Source organism: Leiobunum rupestre, chromosome 6, assembly GCF_980474605.1.
Source record: "Leiobunum rupestre chromosome 6, qqLeiRupe1.1.hap1, whole genome shotgun sequence".
Classification (NCBI taxonomy): domain Eukaryota; kingdom Metazoa; phylum Arthropoda; class Arachnida; order Opiliones; family Sclerosomatidae; genus Leiobunum; species Leiobunum rupestre.
In genome coordinates, this window is record NC_143389.1 from 45,514,830 (window position 1) to 45,534,886 (window position 20,057).

The 20,057-nt window shown below is 37.1% G+C and overlaps 2 protein-coding genes across 2 annotated transcripts in view; both read left to right on the forward strand.

Annotated features, from left to right (window-relative positions):
* LOC149941138 (PDZ domain-containing protein 2-like) overlaps positions 1-2,734 on the forward strand; it is an 80,730-nt gene extending 77,996 nt beyond the window's left edge. The window contains exon 10 of the mRNA XM_090177337.1: positions 350-2,734. Coding sequence (XP_090033463.1) covers positions 350-674 — 325 coding nt within the window. The 3' untranslated portion in view covers positions 675-2,734. The remainder of the gene's footprint in view (positions 1-349) is intronic.
* A 6,159-nt stretch (positions 2,735-8,893) lies between these two features.
* Positions 8,894-17,020, forward strand: Polr1A (RNA polymerase I subunit RpI1). The gene is made up of 20 exons (XM_090177045.1): positions 8,894-9,122; positions 9,189-9,316; positions 9,390-10,139; positions 10,204-10,482; positions 10,541-10,761; positions 11,564-11,780; positions 11,848-12,101; positions 12,160-12,268; positions 13,089-13,172; positions 13,229-13,399; positions 13,460-14,371; positions 14,431-14,621; positions 14,684-15,247; positions 15,308-15,699; positions 15,762-15,937; positions 15,998-16,078; positions 16,136-16,303; positions 16,367-16,477; positions 16,547-16,739; positions 16,804-17,020. The coding sequence occupies exons 1-20, from the start codon at positions 8,954-8,956 to the stop codon at positions 16,932-16,934; spliced, it is 5,301 nt and encodes a 1,766-aa protein (XP_090033171.1). The 5' UTR covers positions 8,894-8,953; the 3' UTR covers positions 16,935-17,020.
* Positions 17,021-20,057: the final 3,037 nt, after the last annotated feature.

Consider the following 20,057-nt stretch of genomic DNA (forward strand, 5'->3'; position numbering starts at 1 on the left):
ACTTAACCTCAGAGTTTGGAAAATAAATCGGGGAGAAACAACTCGGGATGTCCTAATTTTTATGACGTTCTAAATTCCGTTCTTCAATTGACTTGAGAACCGCCAGTGAGGAATGGGTGTAGATACGTCATTGACTATTCTAAGGCTAACTGGAAAGCCGCTCTTACCGTACACGCGGTTTAATTACCGTTATGCAATAGTGACAATGCCCTGGGGCGGAGCGTTCCGCCCCTGCGACCGGCTGACAGGCGCGAAGGGAATTCCCAGATCTACTCTCACGCGTGTATGTGAATAGATTCAAGGCCTCACGTACCCCAATCAAAGTTCTAAAATAGGGGCTCATTTACAGTTTACCCGTCAGCAAAGAAACAAGTACTTTAACGTTTCCTACTTGTACAACGACATTCCCGCCTTGCACTCCAGCGACCATTTGCCCCTCTTGCTCCGATCACAAATTCCCGTCCAGGGACGCCAGTCCCAACTCCAGCATCCGCAGATCTCGACTTAGTATCGTGGCCGAAGTTTGTATGGTTAGCAGCGAAGCCAAGATATCAAAGAAGACCAGCAGTTTTGTAGATATTACGGCGGAAGAATTGGAAGTAGACCTGGATGACTTTAACACTTGCGGCTCCGAAAATCCTCTACTTCCTAGTATAAAAGTTACCAGTTTCTAAATAAAAGATAAGATACATATAACACGTAAAATAACATAGCGGGCTGTATTGATATTGAAAAGGCGTTTTTAATAATTACACGTCTTCGATTAATTAACGACTGGGACGTATCGGTGAGACAGAATTTCCCTAGTAAGTACCATAGGGTTGGACATAAGGATATTTTTTTAGTAGTCAGCCTGACTTGTGAGCCTCCTAGTCCTATCTTAATTTATTTTAGTAGTCCCTGACTAGTTGGGGTATAAAAACAAGAAGGACAGCCAACATTTTGCTTTACCCGTCAGAATTAAAATAGGAGTTAATTATCACTTGAGTTACATGGTGTGATTTTTTTAAATGAAATGGGATTGATGAATGAGGAATTTATGATACGCCATATTCGTCATTATTTAGGAATATTTAGATTTCGATTAATTTTAGTAGTCAGAGCATTTATTTTAGTAGTCCAATGCCGTGACTAGTGCCTTATGTCCAACCCTGGTAAGTACGCGAATGCTTATTCCCATCCCTCTATCGGGGAAAATCCATAATCCAAATGTTGAGACAGGACTGACATGATCGCTCAGCCGGTAGAATGATGGGAATAACTGTTCTTCATTTTTAAACGAGCCGAAACGTTGAGGTCGTTAATTAGTCTTAAATACTCATGTTGGCTGCAGCTAAATGAATAACATTTTCAGAATCTGCTGGATTTTAACACGTGTAAAAATTAAGTCTTCTTAATCCATACATGGGACTATGCCAAGCTAAACTTATAGTGGGTTAAGTTAAAGGGGAACGGTCAAGCTTAAGCCAGTTAGATAGCCCTATAGCCCATTAAAAACTAAAATTTATGGCGAAAACCGCATAAAAAAATATTGAGTGGTTAATTTTTAATAAAATAAAGAAATTTCGGGAAATAGAAAAGCGCGCGTCCGCCGCGACACCTGGTGAGAAGTCGGTGAGACAGAAAAACAACGTTAAAGCGGGCGCTGCTGAAGAAGCAAAAAAATATGTTTTGCACGCGCGGCGCGTTCCAGTTATAAGAGACTTAAGCCTAAATTGCGCGATTTTAAAAAGTTATGATAGTTCGCAAATCGCTCATACGGGGCTAGGGGCGCTGGCGGCAGCCCCTAAGATGGCGGTGAAAATTCAAACCCAAATACCTGGCGTTATTTTTCGTTTCAACTTTTTGGGCCAAAAGCTATTTTTTCAAGACAAAAAAAGTACGTGTTAGTATATTGAACGTCTTGTTAACCTTTTGATACGGAAATAAGGTCATATTTGGAAAAGCTTGGCCGTTCCCCTTTAAAGGTTGCAGAATCGAAGTGGGGCTAGAGAACCACACGTTTTGGATGCGGAAAAGTATGACCGCGTCACGTGATGAAATTCGACCCGAATTTTTAATACGATTCTGTGGACCCTTAATAACCGCGCGATGAAACAAAGTAATTGATTCTTCCGCTACATCTTACCATTTTGTTCATTTCTATCTCTTCCTATTGTCACAGAGTTTCATAGTTTACTTGGGCATCCGGTAAACAAGTAGGCCTTCAAGATGCTAGGGACCCATTTTAGCTTAAGGTAAAAACTACTCGGAGCTTTAAAGAATAAATGGATTTATTTTTAAACTTAATACCAGAGATCTTGCAGTTATAGAGATGCGAAACTCCGCCGAAAACCTGACAAAAAAATGCAAGCATCAGCGCCGCCCTTCGGCCGGAAGGAAGCGCCCGTTTCAAGCCGAGAGACGCAAAAATTGTAAACAACGGTAACAATCCTAGGATCTCTGCCCACGTACAGGCGTCGCTGCGATCGGCAAAAATTTGAAAAAAACTGGTTTGCTTAGGGTATAGGGAGTTTCGCATCTCTATAACTGCCAGGATCTCTGTTAATACCGTGTACTACTGAGAATCATCGGGAATTGTTATATTTCATATTAAACTAGAATTGTATTATGATCAGATTCCCCGTAATCAAAATGCCCCTGTATAAAAATAATTTGTAAAAAATATAACCTCGTTGCCTTATGAAAGAAGAGTTAATCCTCGAAAGTAAATTGTTATAAAGATTAAAAATTCACCCAATAAAATTTTAACATTTTGTCATGTTTGATTAATTATTTATACTTACGAGAACAAGTCACCAACTATTATTGCATTATGAATAATGTAAAATAATAGTATATAGGACCGTTAATTTTAAACAGAAAAAACGCAAAATTAAAATAACGATCATATTACCATTGTTTTACTTTATTTATCCTTAAATTACATTACAAAATAAATTTGCATACTATCATCATAAATATGTAATAAAAGCTATTTCTTTAATAAAACCTAGGAGCAACAAACACAGCACCGCACACAAAGAGAACGCAGCTAGCCTTTAAACACGCTAACGCAGCAGCGTTGCCAGATCTTGAAACTCATATTATCGTACCAGAGCCATAAAATTTTCGATTTTAGAAATAAATTGTCGTTCGCCTGAAAACTGGCGAAATTTTTTTTTGTAAAATACTGACGTTAAACCTGTGTTTTTTTAAATAACACTTAAAGTGTGACCGATTTAAAAGTCAGTTTTTTTTCAGCCAATAAAAAATTATCGTACACGCAAGCTGAAGTATCGAAAATATCGTACGTCCTAAAAATAATCTAGAAATTATCTACGTCTACGATAATTATCGTACGTCTAGCAACTCTCTATCGCAGTGTTGTGTACAACTTTCATTGGACGACCCTTTACGCTGAATGTTTTACGGAAAGAGGGGAAGACAATTTCCGAAATTTCCCCTTCCGACGGCTGCAGGCGCTAATGCGTCTAACCCCATTTTCAATCACGATTTTTCCGGACAAAAATCACGCTTTTGCGTCAAAACCAAATGCGAGAAGCTTCTCTACCGGCTTATTTGTCACGAGAAGCAGATATCTAAATGGATTTGATACAGGTTTATTTTGAAATAAAAGCGCGTCAAAAAAGCAAAAGTGAAAAGCCTGAAATTTATCGTAATTGAAAACGGGGTTTTTACCAATGAAAACTGTACGCGAGAAAATCCACGATTTTTGACGGGTTGCGTTCTTCTCCTGCTGCGGGGTGCTGAGTTTGTTTCTCCTAGATGAAACCTTGTTCACGACATCAACTTTACAGAAAGGGAAACGAAAGTTAGTGAAGCGGATTTTGAAAACGCGATCACTATAATTTATTTCCGTGGTAACTTTTACTGTAGCACAAGATTAATAAAAAAAAAACATTTTTCCGTGTGAAACAAGGTGTCATTGAATTTATTTGATGGAAATGTTATACAGATCGTGCCTAATAGTCATTATGTTACGTATAATACCAAACATTCCTATACTCAGTTGCAGGTTACGAAAGGAAAAATTTCTATTATAGAGTAATTTCACCTCGTAGCTTTGGCTATGGCCACCATTTTGTGCGGTTTTTTTTCTCTATGCGAAAAAGCATGGATGACGTTTTGTCACGTCAGACTGAAATCACTGAATATTTGGAGGAAAAATATTAGCACGAATTTCAGGTAAATCCAATGAGGTATAATAAATAGAGATCCAAATCCGCCTTCCAGGACCTACCGTTTCGCGGGACAGTATTTGTTGAGTTGGAGAGTTAGGCCTAGTAAATGAACTTAATCAAATCGTGTTGGCGCCATCTATCGTGTTATTGAAAAACTAAACCTTAATATATTTTGCAAACGTGACTGCTTATAGAAACCAATGGCGCCAACACGATTAGATAAAGTTGAAATTTAAGCCTAATTGATGGCTTTTAAAATTCATTTTGCGCGTGAAAATACCTCTACATGTTATGATAAAAAAAGCACGCAAAGAAGGCTGTGTGCCCAAGACATGTGTCGCGCGCTAAAACGTCATTTCAAAATCCGACAATTCTTCTACTCAAATAAAACGTGTCCCGCAAAACCCAGATTTGTTTGTATCTCTAGTTCATATTCTACCTCATTGGGTAAATCGGCGGCGGGAATTTCGAATTTGGTGTGTTTACGGTTGAATTTCGAAGTGATAATTAATTAATTAACATAGATAAGATTTAAAAACAGTTGTACTTATTAATTTTTAGTACAAGTGACGCATACCTAAAATTCCGTTTGATGAGTTGCCGAGATTACCACGTTGACGTACATGAACGTGCGATTTGAAGGCCTGTGCGAGCAATCGAGTCGGGTACCGAGTATCTGAAAATTATTTCGTCGAGTACCGAGTCGGATAGTATTTTTGTCGAGTCGGGTAATCGAGTACTCGACTAAGCCAAAAAATTCTTTATTCGAGTAGTCGAATAGTTAAGAAAAACGTTCGGGTATTCGATCGAGTTTTTTTCGGGTAATTTCCTTTAATTATTCATAACGGTATTCGTGATTATTCATAGTTGAATTAAACTTGATTTATGATAATTCATAATGAATTAACGATTTAAAAATTAACAATTCATATAGATGAGTTGACTGATTAACCGTATTATTAAACATTTTAACTACTAAATTTATACCTAAGTAACCTAAGCTTAACGGCGCCGTAACCGCCAAAGCGCCATCCGAACTCAAGGAGCAGAAAAGCCATATAGTAATATCAATAGCTTTATTATAAACTTATGGTAATATCAGAACGTATCGTTGAAATTATTGCACGGAAACACAAAATTTAGTAAAATACTCGTCGAATAGTTGAGTACCCGAACATGATGGGAAAAGCAATAACCCAACGAATTCAGCAAGGCAGCTTATTCGAGTATTTGAGTACCCGAATATGTAAATTTTCAATACTCGATAATTAATCGACGAGTATTGCATTTTTCTTAATCGAGTTACGAGTTCGGTTACCCGACCAAAAATATGTCGGGTACTCGATGATGATCAAGTACTCGCACAGCCCTAGCGATTTGTTGATTGTTTAGGAGCATAATACTAAAACTACGCTGTAATGAAGCTTAAAAATAATAATCTACATTAAATATTTATTGATCACTTTGAAATTTACGCAATAGGCATTTTTAAAATGGATTAATATAATACGCGCCGGAGCCTTTAGGAATTCAACAGAAAATAGGTGAAATTCGAAATTATAGACATTTTGCCTTTCTTAACCTGCTGCAGCTGAGTATTAGCATTAGGGATGCCACGGATAACCGTAACCGAGAGGAACCGGGTAAATTACAGGAACCGGAACCACTAATATCAAAATTTGATAACCGGATCCGGAACCGGATCCGATATTTGTAAAAAAAATTATAACCGAAACCGGAACCGAATTTTTTATTATGATAAACGGTTTTTAAACGGGTTTATCACTTTTTTACCACCATCTAGCACATATTGAAAATTTACTAATTTAGTAATAGTTGATTTTATAAAATAAAAAGTGGTCTTGCCCAGCTTGTTAAAATGTTGCTCTTACGTCACAAGACACAGCTTTATTAGTATATTTGGCGCACGAGCGATTTGCACGTGCGCGCTAGAAAAACCTATATTCCTCGCGACTGTAGCGCGCGCTAGTAGCAGAGATACTGACAATATAGATATATGAAACTCCCTATACATCACTGCGACCCCTTTTTTTTTCGTTAACGTCGGCGCCATCTATCAGCCGGGAGAAATCTTTTTCTTCCCGTGCTTATTTGTAGTAGGTTTACGTTTTGAATGAAATTCAATGAATCATATGTGCAGCTTTAATAAAGAAATACGATTGCTTAGAGGATTTTCAATATAATTTATTAAGATAAGATTAAAAGTAAGTTTTTAATTAATTATATTTAATTATTTTAAGAAAGTTCATGTATTAACTATTTTTTATGTTATTTTAGACCTTTGTTACTTGAATTTCCACAGATAAAGAAAATCATGTTAAAATTTAATAGAGTTGTTTTGAATGAAACTGTTTACAATCCTGTTCTGTAAATAAAGTTTCGCTGGAACTTGCTGCAACTGAAACACAGGTCCTTTTTGTAGGTCTATTGTTGCGCTCTTCAGGGGCGTAGGAACGTTCTAGAAGTTGGAGGGAGCAAAGTGAAACCAAAAGGGGTCTGGAGAATGGTTTTGAATTTTTAATGGAGTGTAGCTTTTCCAAATGCATTTGTACATTTTTCTACTATATACATTGGCGGGAAAAGTCTGAAATTTAAACACAGTTGAGGTTCTATAAGCTTAATATGCTTTTAAAATGATAATTTGAGCCTTGCGAAGATTTCAACTGACAAAATGTTGGAGGGGGCAATAACATTAGTTGCCCCTCCCAGTAAAATTCTAGGGAGGGGCATTGCCCCCCTGGTTCCTATGCTCTTCCACCACAGACCGTTTACTAGATTCTATTTGAAAACTGAGTTTTAACTTATGACCCCATTACCAATGTATAAATTTCATCGTACCAGTTGTTTTATGATATTCCTTGATATCATTTTCTACTAGGTTCTCCGGAACCTTTACGTTTGAGCAACTAGCTAAATTATCATTCCCTTGGGAAATATGTTTCATTTAAATTAACTTATAAATAAACAATACTTAAAACTCAATTTTCACTTGTTGGCTTAAATTCATTTGAAAATATTGTTGGAATAGCGTTTGATGTCAGTCTGTTTTTGGTTTTTACTATTCCTAAAACAAGAATCCTCAAAATGTAGGGCGCATATTTTATTATGATGTAAATGTATCGCATCTTTCAAATAAAGATAGCTGTGAGAAATGGCTGATAATGTCGGAAGAAGCTAAGTTTATTGAAAAACCACATATTAAAGATAGGCCTAACAAAAGCTATTAATTAATTTTTCCCACCGTTCTTGCTCTTTTGGAAACTTAAACAAGGAGATCCTTTGCTTTTCTTTGGAACTGTTACAAAATTTTACAGAACAAATACTTCCAGGCATATTTCTTTATTGATACAAGCCCTCAAGATGATAATTTCTAAGACAAAACGCGTATATAAATTTTTGCGTCTGAAATCCGCTGTTTGGGATTTCGAAAAATACGCTTTCTCCCGGCCGTTAGGCGTCGCTCCGCTCAGAATATTTTTAAAATTCCGGGGGTCGCTTTTCAGGCGGAGTTTCTGCTAGTAGGCTTGTGAAAGTAAGAGGCTGTGACGTAAGAGCAACATTTAAACAAGAAGGCGAAGTTAGTTTATAAAAAGAACTATTAAACTTACTATTATTCGTTTTTCATATAAGCCCATCTTTATCCAGAGCAAAAAGGAGCAATAAAACCGTACGACTAACTAAAGAGGGGGGGGGGGCAGAATAACATAGTGTGGGGAATTGGTGCATATAGCGTAGAGCCTTCACACCAAGCGCGCCAAGGGAAAATATATACAAATATATATACACACAAAAAAAAACAGTGAGAAAGCGAGAAAAATAATAATGAAAATGCACAATATAACTATAAAACACGACCGAGTAAAATACACAATGAAGACTAACTAAAGATCTCTTGTTTCGCACCATACAAACAGTAAAGAAAAACACCCCTTACGTATTCTCAATTCCTAGGGAAAGTTAAAATAGGCTCGTTTTTTATGCGATAGAGAAATTTTAAAGGATCAGAGAATCGTTGGAAACATTCGGAACGTATTAAGTAGCTCCTCATTTTCTGTTATGTGAGTTAGGCATACCTTAACGCTTACCAAAATAAGTGATTACGTAGACGTACCATCAACATTCAAACGATCCCGGGACCTTTAGGACGTGGAATTTTATTTTGGTTGGCTTATACACGCTGGTCAGGGCCGTGCTTAGGGGGTGGCGAGCCGGCGGTCGCCCAGGGCCTCTAAAATTTTACCATAGAGATGTATATACCGGAGGGCCGCTACAATCAGTTTCGCCCATGCATTTCGCCCGGGGCCGCGAGACCTCTAAGCACGGCCCTGACGCTGGTAACTAAGTTATACTATAAGTTTATAATAAGAAACTTATGGTTAAAACCAATACACCACTGTTTTTACTTTTTATGCCAAAATAGAGCATTTCAACCATTCAGCTCCAAATGTTTCATTCGGAAATTAGCAAAATTTGAAACCAGATAGACGACATTTTTAATAAACAAATCATGAATTCGTGATCGGTCAATCATGACAATTCACGATGTAAATTTTTTGTATTTGGCGCTTTGAAGCTGAAATTAAGTACCTAAAGCGAGCGCCACCTTTCTCTACAACTTAAAACTAAAAGAGCACCGGCGAATTTATTTTTATTTGGTAACTTTCTCCTTCTTGTTTTTGTGAGTAGTGGGGTAGTGTTTTTACTTTTACTTATGGAATACTTATGAAGTTGAAGATTTAGCAATAGACATGGAGTTAGAGCTGGACAAAACCCCGTATAAACAAGTTCAAGGTGTACAATTTGGAGTTTATAGTATTAGTCAGATTGAAAAACTAAGTGCCTTAGAGGTAACCAATGTTAATACTTTCGATGCTTTGGGTCATCCTTCACCCGGAGGACTTTATGATCTTAAACTAGGTAAATATATGCTAAAGGGTGTGGTTTTATAGAGGAATGGGAATCAAATCATCTTCAATTTGATAGGTGCTTCTGAAAAAGATGACATATGCGACACATGTGGCCTTAACTATATTCATTGCCCTGGTCATTTAGGTCACATCAATCTGCCCTTACCAGTTTTCAATCCTTTCTTTTTTAGAACCTTGCATAAGGTAATGTATAATAATAATATGCCACAGACTAGAGTTTTAGTGAGATTTAATGACTTCTTCCTTTTGGACACAGATTTTACAAGGCATTTGTTTCGAATGTCATAATTTGATAACTACACCTGCAATAGAACAAGTTACGTTATACCAGCTCAAGGCTCTAGACCGTGGACTCGTAACACTAGCTCAGGACCTCGAAGACAAAGTGTCACAGTTTACAAATGACTCTAAAGAATCTGGAGGCCGAAGTGGAATTGAAACCACTCTGGCAATTAAGGATTACCTGTCAGGAATTATGGACAAAGTAATTGATGAAAATCCCAATTTTATTGAGGGAAAAGATATTTCTGTGAAAAATGTTATAGAATGCCGCACCAGAATTTTAAAAAATTTCCTAAGAAATCATTATGGCAAAGGAAGAAAATGCTTGAGATGCGGTGCTCAAAAAACCACCATCAGTGTCCATCATAACACCAGATTTATTATGGGAAAGAAATCCAAAAAAATTGTTCCTCCAAAGAACAAGTCCCGAGCATCGAGGGTAAGAAACCCATATGAAGATGAAACTGAGGAACAGGAAATTGAAGAAAGAGATAATTCAGATATCACCGACGCATTGAATCTAACTTATGATGACACAATGAAAGGCCAAACATACTTGACACCTCTGAAAGCCCGTGAACATTTAAGGGATGTTTGGAAAACTAACAAAACACTATTGTCACACATGTATCATATCTTCCAAGATGCTGAAAAGGAAAATAAATCCCCCATTGATATTTTTTTTCTTGATGCTCTAATCGTTCCATCGAACAAATTTAGACCGGTAAGAAAAGCTAGAAACCAATAATTTAATTTTCCTTTGAAATATGGTGAATTTTATTTGGCAGCTTTGCTCTATGCGAGGGAAGAAATTTGAAAACCCGCAAACTCAATTGCTTAACAGAGTTTTGACAGCATCAATTACCTTTAATAAACTCCTTAGGTGTATGAAAAATCAAGAAGTAGATGAGAATGACAAAGATATTGTCAGTAAAATTCCAGGAACTTCGGATGCTGATAAATTTCACCATACTTGGAATGAACTTCAAATGACTGTCAATGCGGTGATGGATAGTGACTTAGATAAACTAACGGCTGAAAAAAAGAAAATACCTGGAATTAAACAGGTTCGCGGCTTTTTTGTGAATCTACGAATTTGTATGTATTTAATCTTTGTTCTCGCAGTTGTTAGAGAAGAAAGAAGGGCTATTCAGGAAGCACATGATGGGAAAGCGTGTTAATTACGCAGCTAGATCCGTAATATCACCAGATCCTTATATTATGGTTGATGAAATTGGAGTACCGATGGTTTTTGCTACAAAACTAACGTATCCTCAACCTGTCACTGAGTGGAATGTGGTACAGCTTCGTAAAGCTGTCATTAATGGGCCAGATATTCATCCAGGGTAAATATATGAGCTATTATCTTTCTAAGATGCAGGCCCATATCCAACCGCCAAAACTCTGGGCACTCAATTTTTTTTTTTGGGAGGGGGCCCAATGCCTTGATACTAAAAATTGTAATTTTCAACTCCCACTCCTGAAATTAGTAAATATACCAAAATTGTCTTTTTGTTATTTTTTAAATTATGAATTGAAAACAGAATATTTTACTAAAAATACAGGTAACTGATGTTATATTGATATTACTTTTTAATATAATTTAAGGATTCGCTTATTTTCATTGAATTTAAAACTATTAATCTTTAAGACGATTAGCTAATAGTTTTCTTTAATACAGTAGGATACACGTCGATGAACTAGTAAGCATGAACTGCAGTCTTATGAACATTTTACCATTGTCCAATCACTTTTCTCTTTTTCTTGTATCCTGGTGTAGAACAAAAATACCAAGGCAATGTTATATCCGTCGAAACACTTTTGATTGGCTAGTTCGGTATTTCTTCAATTGAAATATTTAAACTTTTGGTGCAGTAAAACGCGAGATTTAAACCAAATATTTCAAAACTATAGTAAAAACGTTTTAAATATTTACTGAAATTAAATTGTGATGTAGCTCTTCTTTTTGATTAGAATACAAATATTTTAGATCATATCTTTTGGTAGTTGAACAATCGATTTTGTGTTTTTGGTTCGATCGCGTTGGAGATGCTCAAGTATTCATTTGGGAGCACTGAGCGTCCCCTGGCGCCCCCATAAACGGGCCTGCTAAAATTTATTTAAACTCCTTTTTTTGCTTCATTAAAGTGCTGTTCTTGTGGAAAATGAGGATGGGTCAATTATTAAACTGAATCCAAAACATAGAGGCCAAAGAGAAGGGATAGCGAAGCAGCTCCTAACTCCAAGTCAGATTAATAAAGGAATTAGAGGCTGCAAAAAAGTTTACAGACATCTTCTGACTGGTGATGTTTTGTTACTGAATCGTCAACCCACTTTGCACAAACCAAGTATCATGGCCCACAGGGTATTTATAAATGATTGAATGTATGAAATGGTGAAATTTAATTAACCAAATTTTTATAATTCATTAGGCTCGTGTTTTGCCTGGTGAAAAAACCTTAAGATTGCATTATGCCAATTGTAAAACCTATAATGCGGATTTTGACGGAGATGAAATGAATGCTCATTTTCCTCAAAGTGAACCTGCCAGAGCTGAAGCTTACAATATAGCCAGTGTCCGAAACCAGTTCCTAGTTCCCAAAGATGGAACTCCTCTTAGTGGTTTGATTCAGGATCACATGATTGCCGGTGTTATGATTTCTATGAGAGGAAGTTTTTTCAATAGGTAAAGCCATTCCAGCATATACTGAATAAAATAATATTTATTGATTTTAATTATACAGGGAAGATTATCAGGGTCTAGTCTATGGCGCCCTAACTTTTATAACGGGTGCCATCAAAACATTACCACCTACTATACAAAAACCAATTTGTTTATGGTCGGGAAAGCAGGTATGATATTCTGGCAAAATTAAAGTACAGGGCCTTTTTTTCTTTCCTTATGTTTTTCGGTTGATATGATAGTTTGATTTGGAGATTATGAGGTCATTTTTTTGGCTCCAAATGAAGATTTAATTTTTTAATTTAATTTAAACGTTTTGACAATTTTTGGAAGCTTATAGTTTTTTTGTTGCAATTCATTTTGTTGTGTATTCGCCGCAAGTTCGCTACACTCTCCTGCTGGGGGAGTATGGCGTTACCCCAGCCCCATACTTATATTACACTGATACGTCATCTGGAATCGTACCTACTAACATCGTAACTAGTGCAATTGTAAAGAAAAGCCTTTATTCGTAGTAGTACCCGCGATTCATTGATGCGATTTCAATAAATCTCAATTTTAGGATTAAACTGTACTTAAATATTTCAAAAGCATTTATTTAATTAATTATTTATTTATTTATTCATAAAAGGGTTCGCCAAAGATAAATATAAGCTTCTGTGGTGCCCTCTAAAATAATCCAAAAATACATAAAAAATAAATGGGACTCAAAAACATGTGTGGGCTACCAAAACAGCGGTGTCAGCGAACACATGACAAAAAGAATTACAACCAAAAACGTAAAACTTCCCAAATATTTTAAATGAAATTAAAGATTTAATTTAGTTTGCAGCCAATAAAATAAATTCCCACTCTATCTACGTGACAAGGTCAACCAGACCCAAGCCAAAAAAAAATAAAAAAGCAATAAGGCCGCTGTAGTTTACTTCACCCGATACTGTTTATTAATGAATGAGAAGAAAACTTTCTTTATTTCAATCTTTGATTTAGATTTTTTCTACTATTATTTTGAATGTCATACCAGATGGAAAAGCTCCTCCATCTTTAGAAGGAAAGTCCAAAATAGCTAATAAAGTGAGATATTATTTTCTACGCATCTTTTATTCTTTTAATTTAATCTTTTTTTCTAGACTTGGCAAACAGGAAAAGCGAGAGAATGGAAAGCTGGTGGAACTCCGTTAAAAGGAGACTGCATGAGTGAAGCTGAAGTTATAATTCACCAAGGAGAACTACTTGGCGGTGTTTTAGACAAAGCTCACTATGGACCCACTGCTTTTGGACTTGTTCATTGTTGTTATGAAGTTAGATTTTTATATCTTAATTACATTCTCAAATTATCATTAAAAATATTTTTGAATTAGATCTATGGAGGAGAAACGTCGGTACTGTTACTTACTTCCTTAGCTAGACTCTTCACCCATTATCTTCAAATTCATTCTGGATTTACTCTCGGCATTGAGGATATTCTAGTTACTCCAAAAGCCAACAAAAAACGCTGGCGCATTATGAAAAAAGCTAGGCTTGTTGGTAACGAAACGGTGTGTGAAGCTCTTGTTGTGACAGATCCGAGTGACGAGGAAGAAATAAGAAACAAATTTGCGGATGCTCATCGTAGTAAAGTGGATTTGGAACTAAAACAGTTGGACAATTCAATGAAAAAGAGAACTGACGAAACTAACAATCAAATTAACAAAGTTTGCTTCCCGAATGGGTTGTTTAAACTCTTTCCCTCCAACAACTTGCAACTGATGGTACAGTCTGGTGCGAAAGGGTCTACAGTGAACTGCATGCAAATATCTTGCCTTTTAGGCCAAATTGAATTGGAGGGTCGCCGAGTTCCGTTGATGATGAGTGGGAAAACACTACCTGCTTTTTTAGCTTACGATACATCTCCTAGGGCGGGTGGTTTTATAGATGGAAGGTTTTTAACGGGAATTAGACCTCAAGAATTCTTTTTCCATTGCATGGCTGGTAGGGAAGGCCTAGTGGACACAGCTGTTAAGACCAGTCGCAGTGGCTACCTTCAAAGATGTTTGATAAAACATTTAGAAGGACTAATTGTGAATTATGATTTGACTGTTCGTGACAGTGATGGAAGTGTCATTCAATTCTACTATGGAGAAGACGGCTTAGATATTTCTAAAAGACAAATGTTAAATCCGAAGGTTATTCCATTGATGGTGCGCAATCACAATGCATTTCATATTGATAGTGCCATGCAGAAAATGAAAGGAAAGGTTGATATGGAAAAGGTTCAATCCGAAAGGAAAAAAGTAAAAAATATTAAATTTTCTTCTGCATTTTCTAGTTTAACTTTTCTGTTTAATTGAAGTTTCAAAAATGGAAAAGAAAACATGGTGATGCTTTCAATAGGGAACGTATGTCTCCTTTTACCTTCTTTTCTCAAGAAAATACGCATTACTTTGATAAATATAGAGCTACTGGAAAGTTGTCTGATTACGATGATTGCAAAATGGAAATCCAAAAGGCGTGGTGGGATTTGGATAAATCTAAAAAAGACTGGTATGTCTTTACTTCGGGAACCGCGATGTTTTCTCATTCTTCGTTGTTTTTTTGTGCTGCAGGTATTTGAAAAAGGTAGAAAAACCTCCTGACCCTGTGTTTTCTTCCTTGCGATCTGATCTGTATTTTGGCGCTGTCTCTGATAAATGGGAGGAGGATATCAAGAACTACTCATCATCAAACCCAGACTATCTTTTAGAGAATGCTTTAGATGATGACTTTAAGGTTATAAAGCTAAGAACTCAAAAGAAACTCTTGCCAGTTGAAGACTTTAGAAACATGATGTACTACAGGACGATGAGAAGTTTATGCGATCCTGGAGAAGCGGTTGGTTTACTCGCCGCTCAGTCCATTGGTGAACCCTCCACTCAAATGACACTAAACACCTTCCATTTCGCTGGAAGGGGTGAAATGAACGTCACTTTGGGTATCCCTCGACTTAGAGAAATTCTCATGACAGCAAGTGCCAATATCGCAACTCCCAGTATGGATATGCCCCTATTAACGGATATGGAGGATGTAGAACAGAGAGCCGAAAAACTGCGAGTTAAATTGAACACTGTCTTCCTTGCGGATGTTCTGGAAAAAATAGATGTGACTGAAATCATCGAAACATCAAATTCAAAGTGAGATTTTTCAAGTATATAGCTTTAGAAATACTAATTTTTTTTTTTTATATGTATCAGGAGAATGAGGATATACAAAATAAAATTTTGTCTCCTACCACACAAATGCTACAAAGACAGGTTCTGTGTCAAACCCAAGAAAGTATTAACTTTCATTGAAAATTTCTTCATCAAAAAGCTCTTATCTGTTATAAAGAAAAGGTTTTCGGATATGTCTCAGTCATCGTTAATATCATTTAGAGTAGAGAGGAAATCTAAAAATATAGAAAATGAAGATGATGACCGTTTTCAGGAATTTAACGAAAATGTGGCGGGCGATGGAGGGGAAAGTTCTGACGAAGGGGAAGGGGACGGAGATACAACTTCAGCCAAATTTAAAAGTAGGCATGACCAGGAGACAGAATATGATGATCCTGAAATGGAAGAAGAGGAATTGATTGCCCAAGTTGATGGTACTTTGTTATTCATTAATGTATAGTGATATCTTATTATAATAATCTAAAATGTATCGTAGATAATAAGGAACTGGATGATGAAGATGATGATGATGATGATGAAGGGGAACCTCGAGCAATGAGTCCAAAGACAGAAACTGATGAAGACCAAAGTGGGGACTCATTCCAAAAACCAAAAAAACAGAAAACGGGAAAAGAAGGGACTTCAGCAAAAGAAAAGCTTCTTAGAGTCAATGTATATATCAGTATTGTGTAAATATTGGAGAACAGATTTGTAAATACTTTTCATTTACAGTCTGTCGTTAATATAAATCAAATGATACAAAAATATGACTTTGACACGAAAAAGAATATGTGGTGTCAAATTGACTTGGCTGTACGTAGTGCTATGCGTGTCTCTCTTAAATTATTAACATTTTAACTTTTATTTTAGTTGGATATGATGGGTAGCAAAATTGACATGACTTCTCTATTGGAAAATGAAGCTAAAGTCAGTGTGGTTCATCAAGTGAAAGGAATAAGTCGCGCTTTCCTAGTTAAAGACCACAAAGCCAAAGGTGGCTGTGGAAAGATGCTTAAAACTGAAGGGGTTAACTTTTTGGTATTACTAACTCATTGTTTCAATTCTTGGTTTACACCTACTAAAATATTTTTTCGTTTGAAGGAAATGTTTAAATATGAGGATGTCATTGATGTAAGGAAAGCGTATAGCAATGATATACACGCAATTGCTAAGACGTATGGAATTGAAGCAGCGGCTAAAGCCGTATCTAGGGTTAGTTTTGTATATTTTAAAAATATTGTTGAAGAAATCTCAAATTAAAATTTTTTTTTGTTAATTTAGGAAGTTGCAAATGTGTTTGCCGCTTATGGAATTGAAGTGGACCCTCGTCATTTGCTTTTAGTTGCCGATTACATGACGTTTGACGGTGTTTTTAGAGCCTGCAATCGAATGGCTATGGAAAGTAACGCATCCCCTCTTCAGCAAATGACATTTGAAACCACTCTAACATTTTTGAGGAATGCAATTTTATCAAGTGAGTTAATTATTCTTAGTTTGGCGTTCTTTTACATTCCATTGAACAAAATATAAAAATTAAGGTGCAAGTGAAGAGTTGAAATCACCTTCTGCAAGAATGATTTTAGGAAGAGTTGTTAAAGGAGGTACTGGTTGTTTTGAATTGAAAAGTAAAAGTAGTGGTAAAAGTCTTTGGATTAAAGAAAAGAATTAGTACTTGATATTTAAAAAGATAAAATTTATTTTTGTACTAAATGCTGTTTGAAATTTAGTTGTGTTATTAAAAAATTTGCAACATTAGTAACTCAAGTTATTTAAAATACTAGGTGGTCTTTTCGCTTGTTCTCGGACTATAAGTACTCTTTTTACCCCAAAACGTTGAATTCGTTTGTTCCGGGGATGAGAATTTCTCCGTACCATAAACTATTCGCGAGTATTAGCATGGTATTAGCAGAGAGGATAAGGGAATCGTAAATTTCACGCTCTCAGCTTGCACTCAGCATTCAGCCATTTCAAATTTTTATTTGTGTAGATGGCGCTTAAATCGTACTTGTCCCGTATTAGGTCCTCCTTGATTTTTACCCCTTTGACCGCCCCCCCGGAGTCTAGGTAATTTACGACTCCCTTATCCTCCCTGGTATTAGGGCTACTCTTTTTACTCCTTTTCAAAAGGAGGTGCAAAGGAGTAATTCGGATTTTGTCGTCTGCTAGCCAGAATTTATCTGCTAAATAGGCCACAGGGAGCCATTTTGGAAAAAAGTTTTTACTCCGACCAGACATTCTATTTCTACTGACTCCGACTCCCACTATTCTCCACCACAGAATCGGAGTAAAATGACGTCATAGCCTTACCCTACTCCGAAATCCCGGAACAAGCGAAAAGAAACCACCTAATATATAATTATAACAATAATGGTTTCCTTTATTTATAGAATAATGAAAGTTATGCTGAGCTCAACGGTCAACGGTTTTTTAATGAACGGGTTTTTGACTTCCGGTTTTGACGTCATGTTGCTATTCCGTTGAGCAACGAAGTCATCGGCTGTATTAGCAGGTTTTTTCGTTGCTCAGCGGTCACGTGACGTCGCAGCACGGAGTAACGCTATAGCTGCAGACGCCGAAACAGACGATATTTTACAAAATTTACAACAAGCGTAAATAGCGTTCAATTTTTTCAGATACTTCGTTGACGTTGAGAGTTACTGAACGCAGAATTGGTCTGCCTTTTTGCCCAAAAAAACCAAAGGAACACGCAAAAATCTGCTCCAATCTCGATCTCGATCCGTTGATCTGTCGAAATTATCAGATCGGATTCGGGCGATCTCGGAGCACCCGAGAGCGGGAAATGGAACGTGAAACTTGATCAGAGCAGATCCGAGCACGCAAATGGAACGTAGAATGTAGATCAGAGCGCTCGAGAGCAGTCAAATGAAAAACGTTATTAGAGTACACCCTTTTGTGTTCAAAGGTTTTTATTCGCTCCTACAAAGTACACCCTTTTGTAACAGGGCGGCTCCAATGGGAGCTCAGCATTAATTATACAATAATACACTAGTGATAAAAATAAAAGGTTAAAGGAAAACGTAATCAGGAAAAAGTAATATACAACGTTATGTAATATATTTTAGGGGGAAGTACTATGTAGACCAGAAAACAGAGAAGTTAGGGGAGTCAATTTTTCTTCTTCTGCCAAGTCTCTAAAACCTTTAGGATCACCTTTAAGAGTCAATCCTCCCCTGCAAGACCAAGAATATTTTCCATGGGGCACCCAAAATGCTCTGCTCGCCAGCTGTTACACGCTTGGTCAGTTTCCGTTTCTGGGCATTCTAGGAGAACATATGGTAAACATCCTTATTAACTTGGCCACATAGCTTACAAAGCGTGGATAAGGCTTCGGAGCCCAATAATTCCACTTGAAGTTCCCTAGTTAGTAGGGCACCCGTTCGAGCTTGAAAGAGTAAACCGCTGCCCCACGACCCAGTATAACATGCCTCTTTCATCGGTTTTTCCTTACCTTTGTAATAGCCGAGGGAGGCTTGTTTTCTGACGTACTTGGGACTTCCATGATATCAGTGCGGCTTCCTGTACCTCTTTCTCCACACATGTTAGTTGTTACCCATTCCTGATAAGAGGTCGCCTTGTCTCTCTTTGAGCTCAGATATAATTGCCCGTCCTTTCTTTCTATTGCTCGTGACCAGTCCGTTTTAGAGCCATTGTCTCGAATGTATGTCTGTAATTTTATTTCCGACTAAAACTTTGTTTTTTTTTTACCGTGCGCCCACATATGGTGATGAGCCGCTCTGTTTCAAAAGAGTTGTATTTTATACGGGTCTATTAATAAATCTTAAATCTTATGTGTATACTTTCTTAGCTATCCTTCTATCATCCATAAATTTCAAAGGTTCAAAGGTTCAAAGGTTTTTATTCGCTCGTACAAAGTACACCCTTTTGTAACAGGGCGGCTCCAATGGGAGCTCAGCATTAATTATACAATAATACACTAGTAATAAAAATAAAAGGTAAAGGAAAAAATAACCAGGAAAACGTTAACAGGAAAAAGTAATATACAACGTTATGTAATATAGTTTAGGGGGAAATACTATGTAGACCGGGAAACAGAGAAGTTAGGGGAGTCAAATAAGTTAATTTTTCTTCTTCTGCCAAGTCTCTAACACCTTTTGGATCACCTCAAAGACCCCAACATCCCCTGCAAGACCAAGAATATTTTCCATGGGGCACCCAAAATGCTCTGCTCGCCAGCTGTTACACCATGGACTAATAACGTTTTCCATTGGAAACCTCAGAGTGTGATCCGGATTTGTTGAATGACGTCACTGCTCTCTGTAGGAGGCGCTCAGAGGATTCGCCCTGGTAACTCCCAATGAAATACGAAACGTTTTCGGAGCACTTTTTTGGTTCCCTCCGACTCTTGAGTTGGGGCAGCTGGGAGCACTCTTCGAGCACTCCCAGAGGGAGAAACTTGGTCAATGGAAGACGATCCTCCCTCTCGGAGTTGCCCCTTTTTTCCCAATGGAATACGATTTTGATTTTGGAGCACTCCGGGAGTGCTCGGAGGCTCCCAATGCAAAACGCTATAATTAACACAGGGACACCCCGTTCCCATGTTATTCCTATAGGGAGCTCCGAAAGACCCTTGTTAAATGCTCTTCCTCTTTTTATCCCCCCCCCCCGACAGAATTTTACTCGGGTCAAAACGTCACAAAAAGGAAACGGCTACCGCCATCTAGTAGATTTCAATATCACTTCTGAATTTTGAAAAATATAGCAGACGGTTCTATCTCGGTTTTTACAACGGTCTTTTTTTGCCGGGACAATA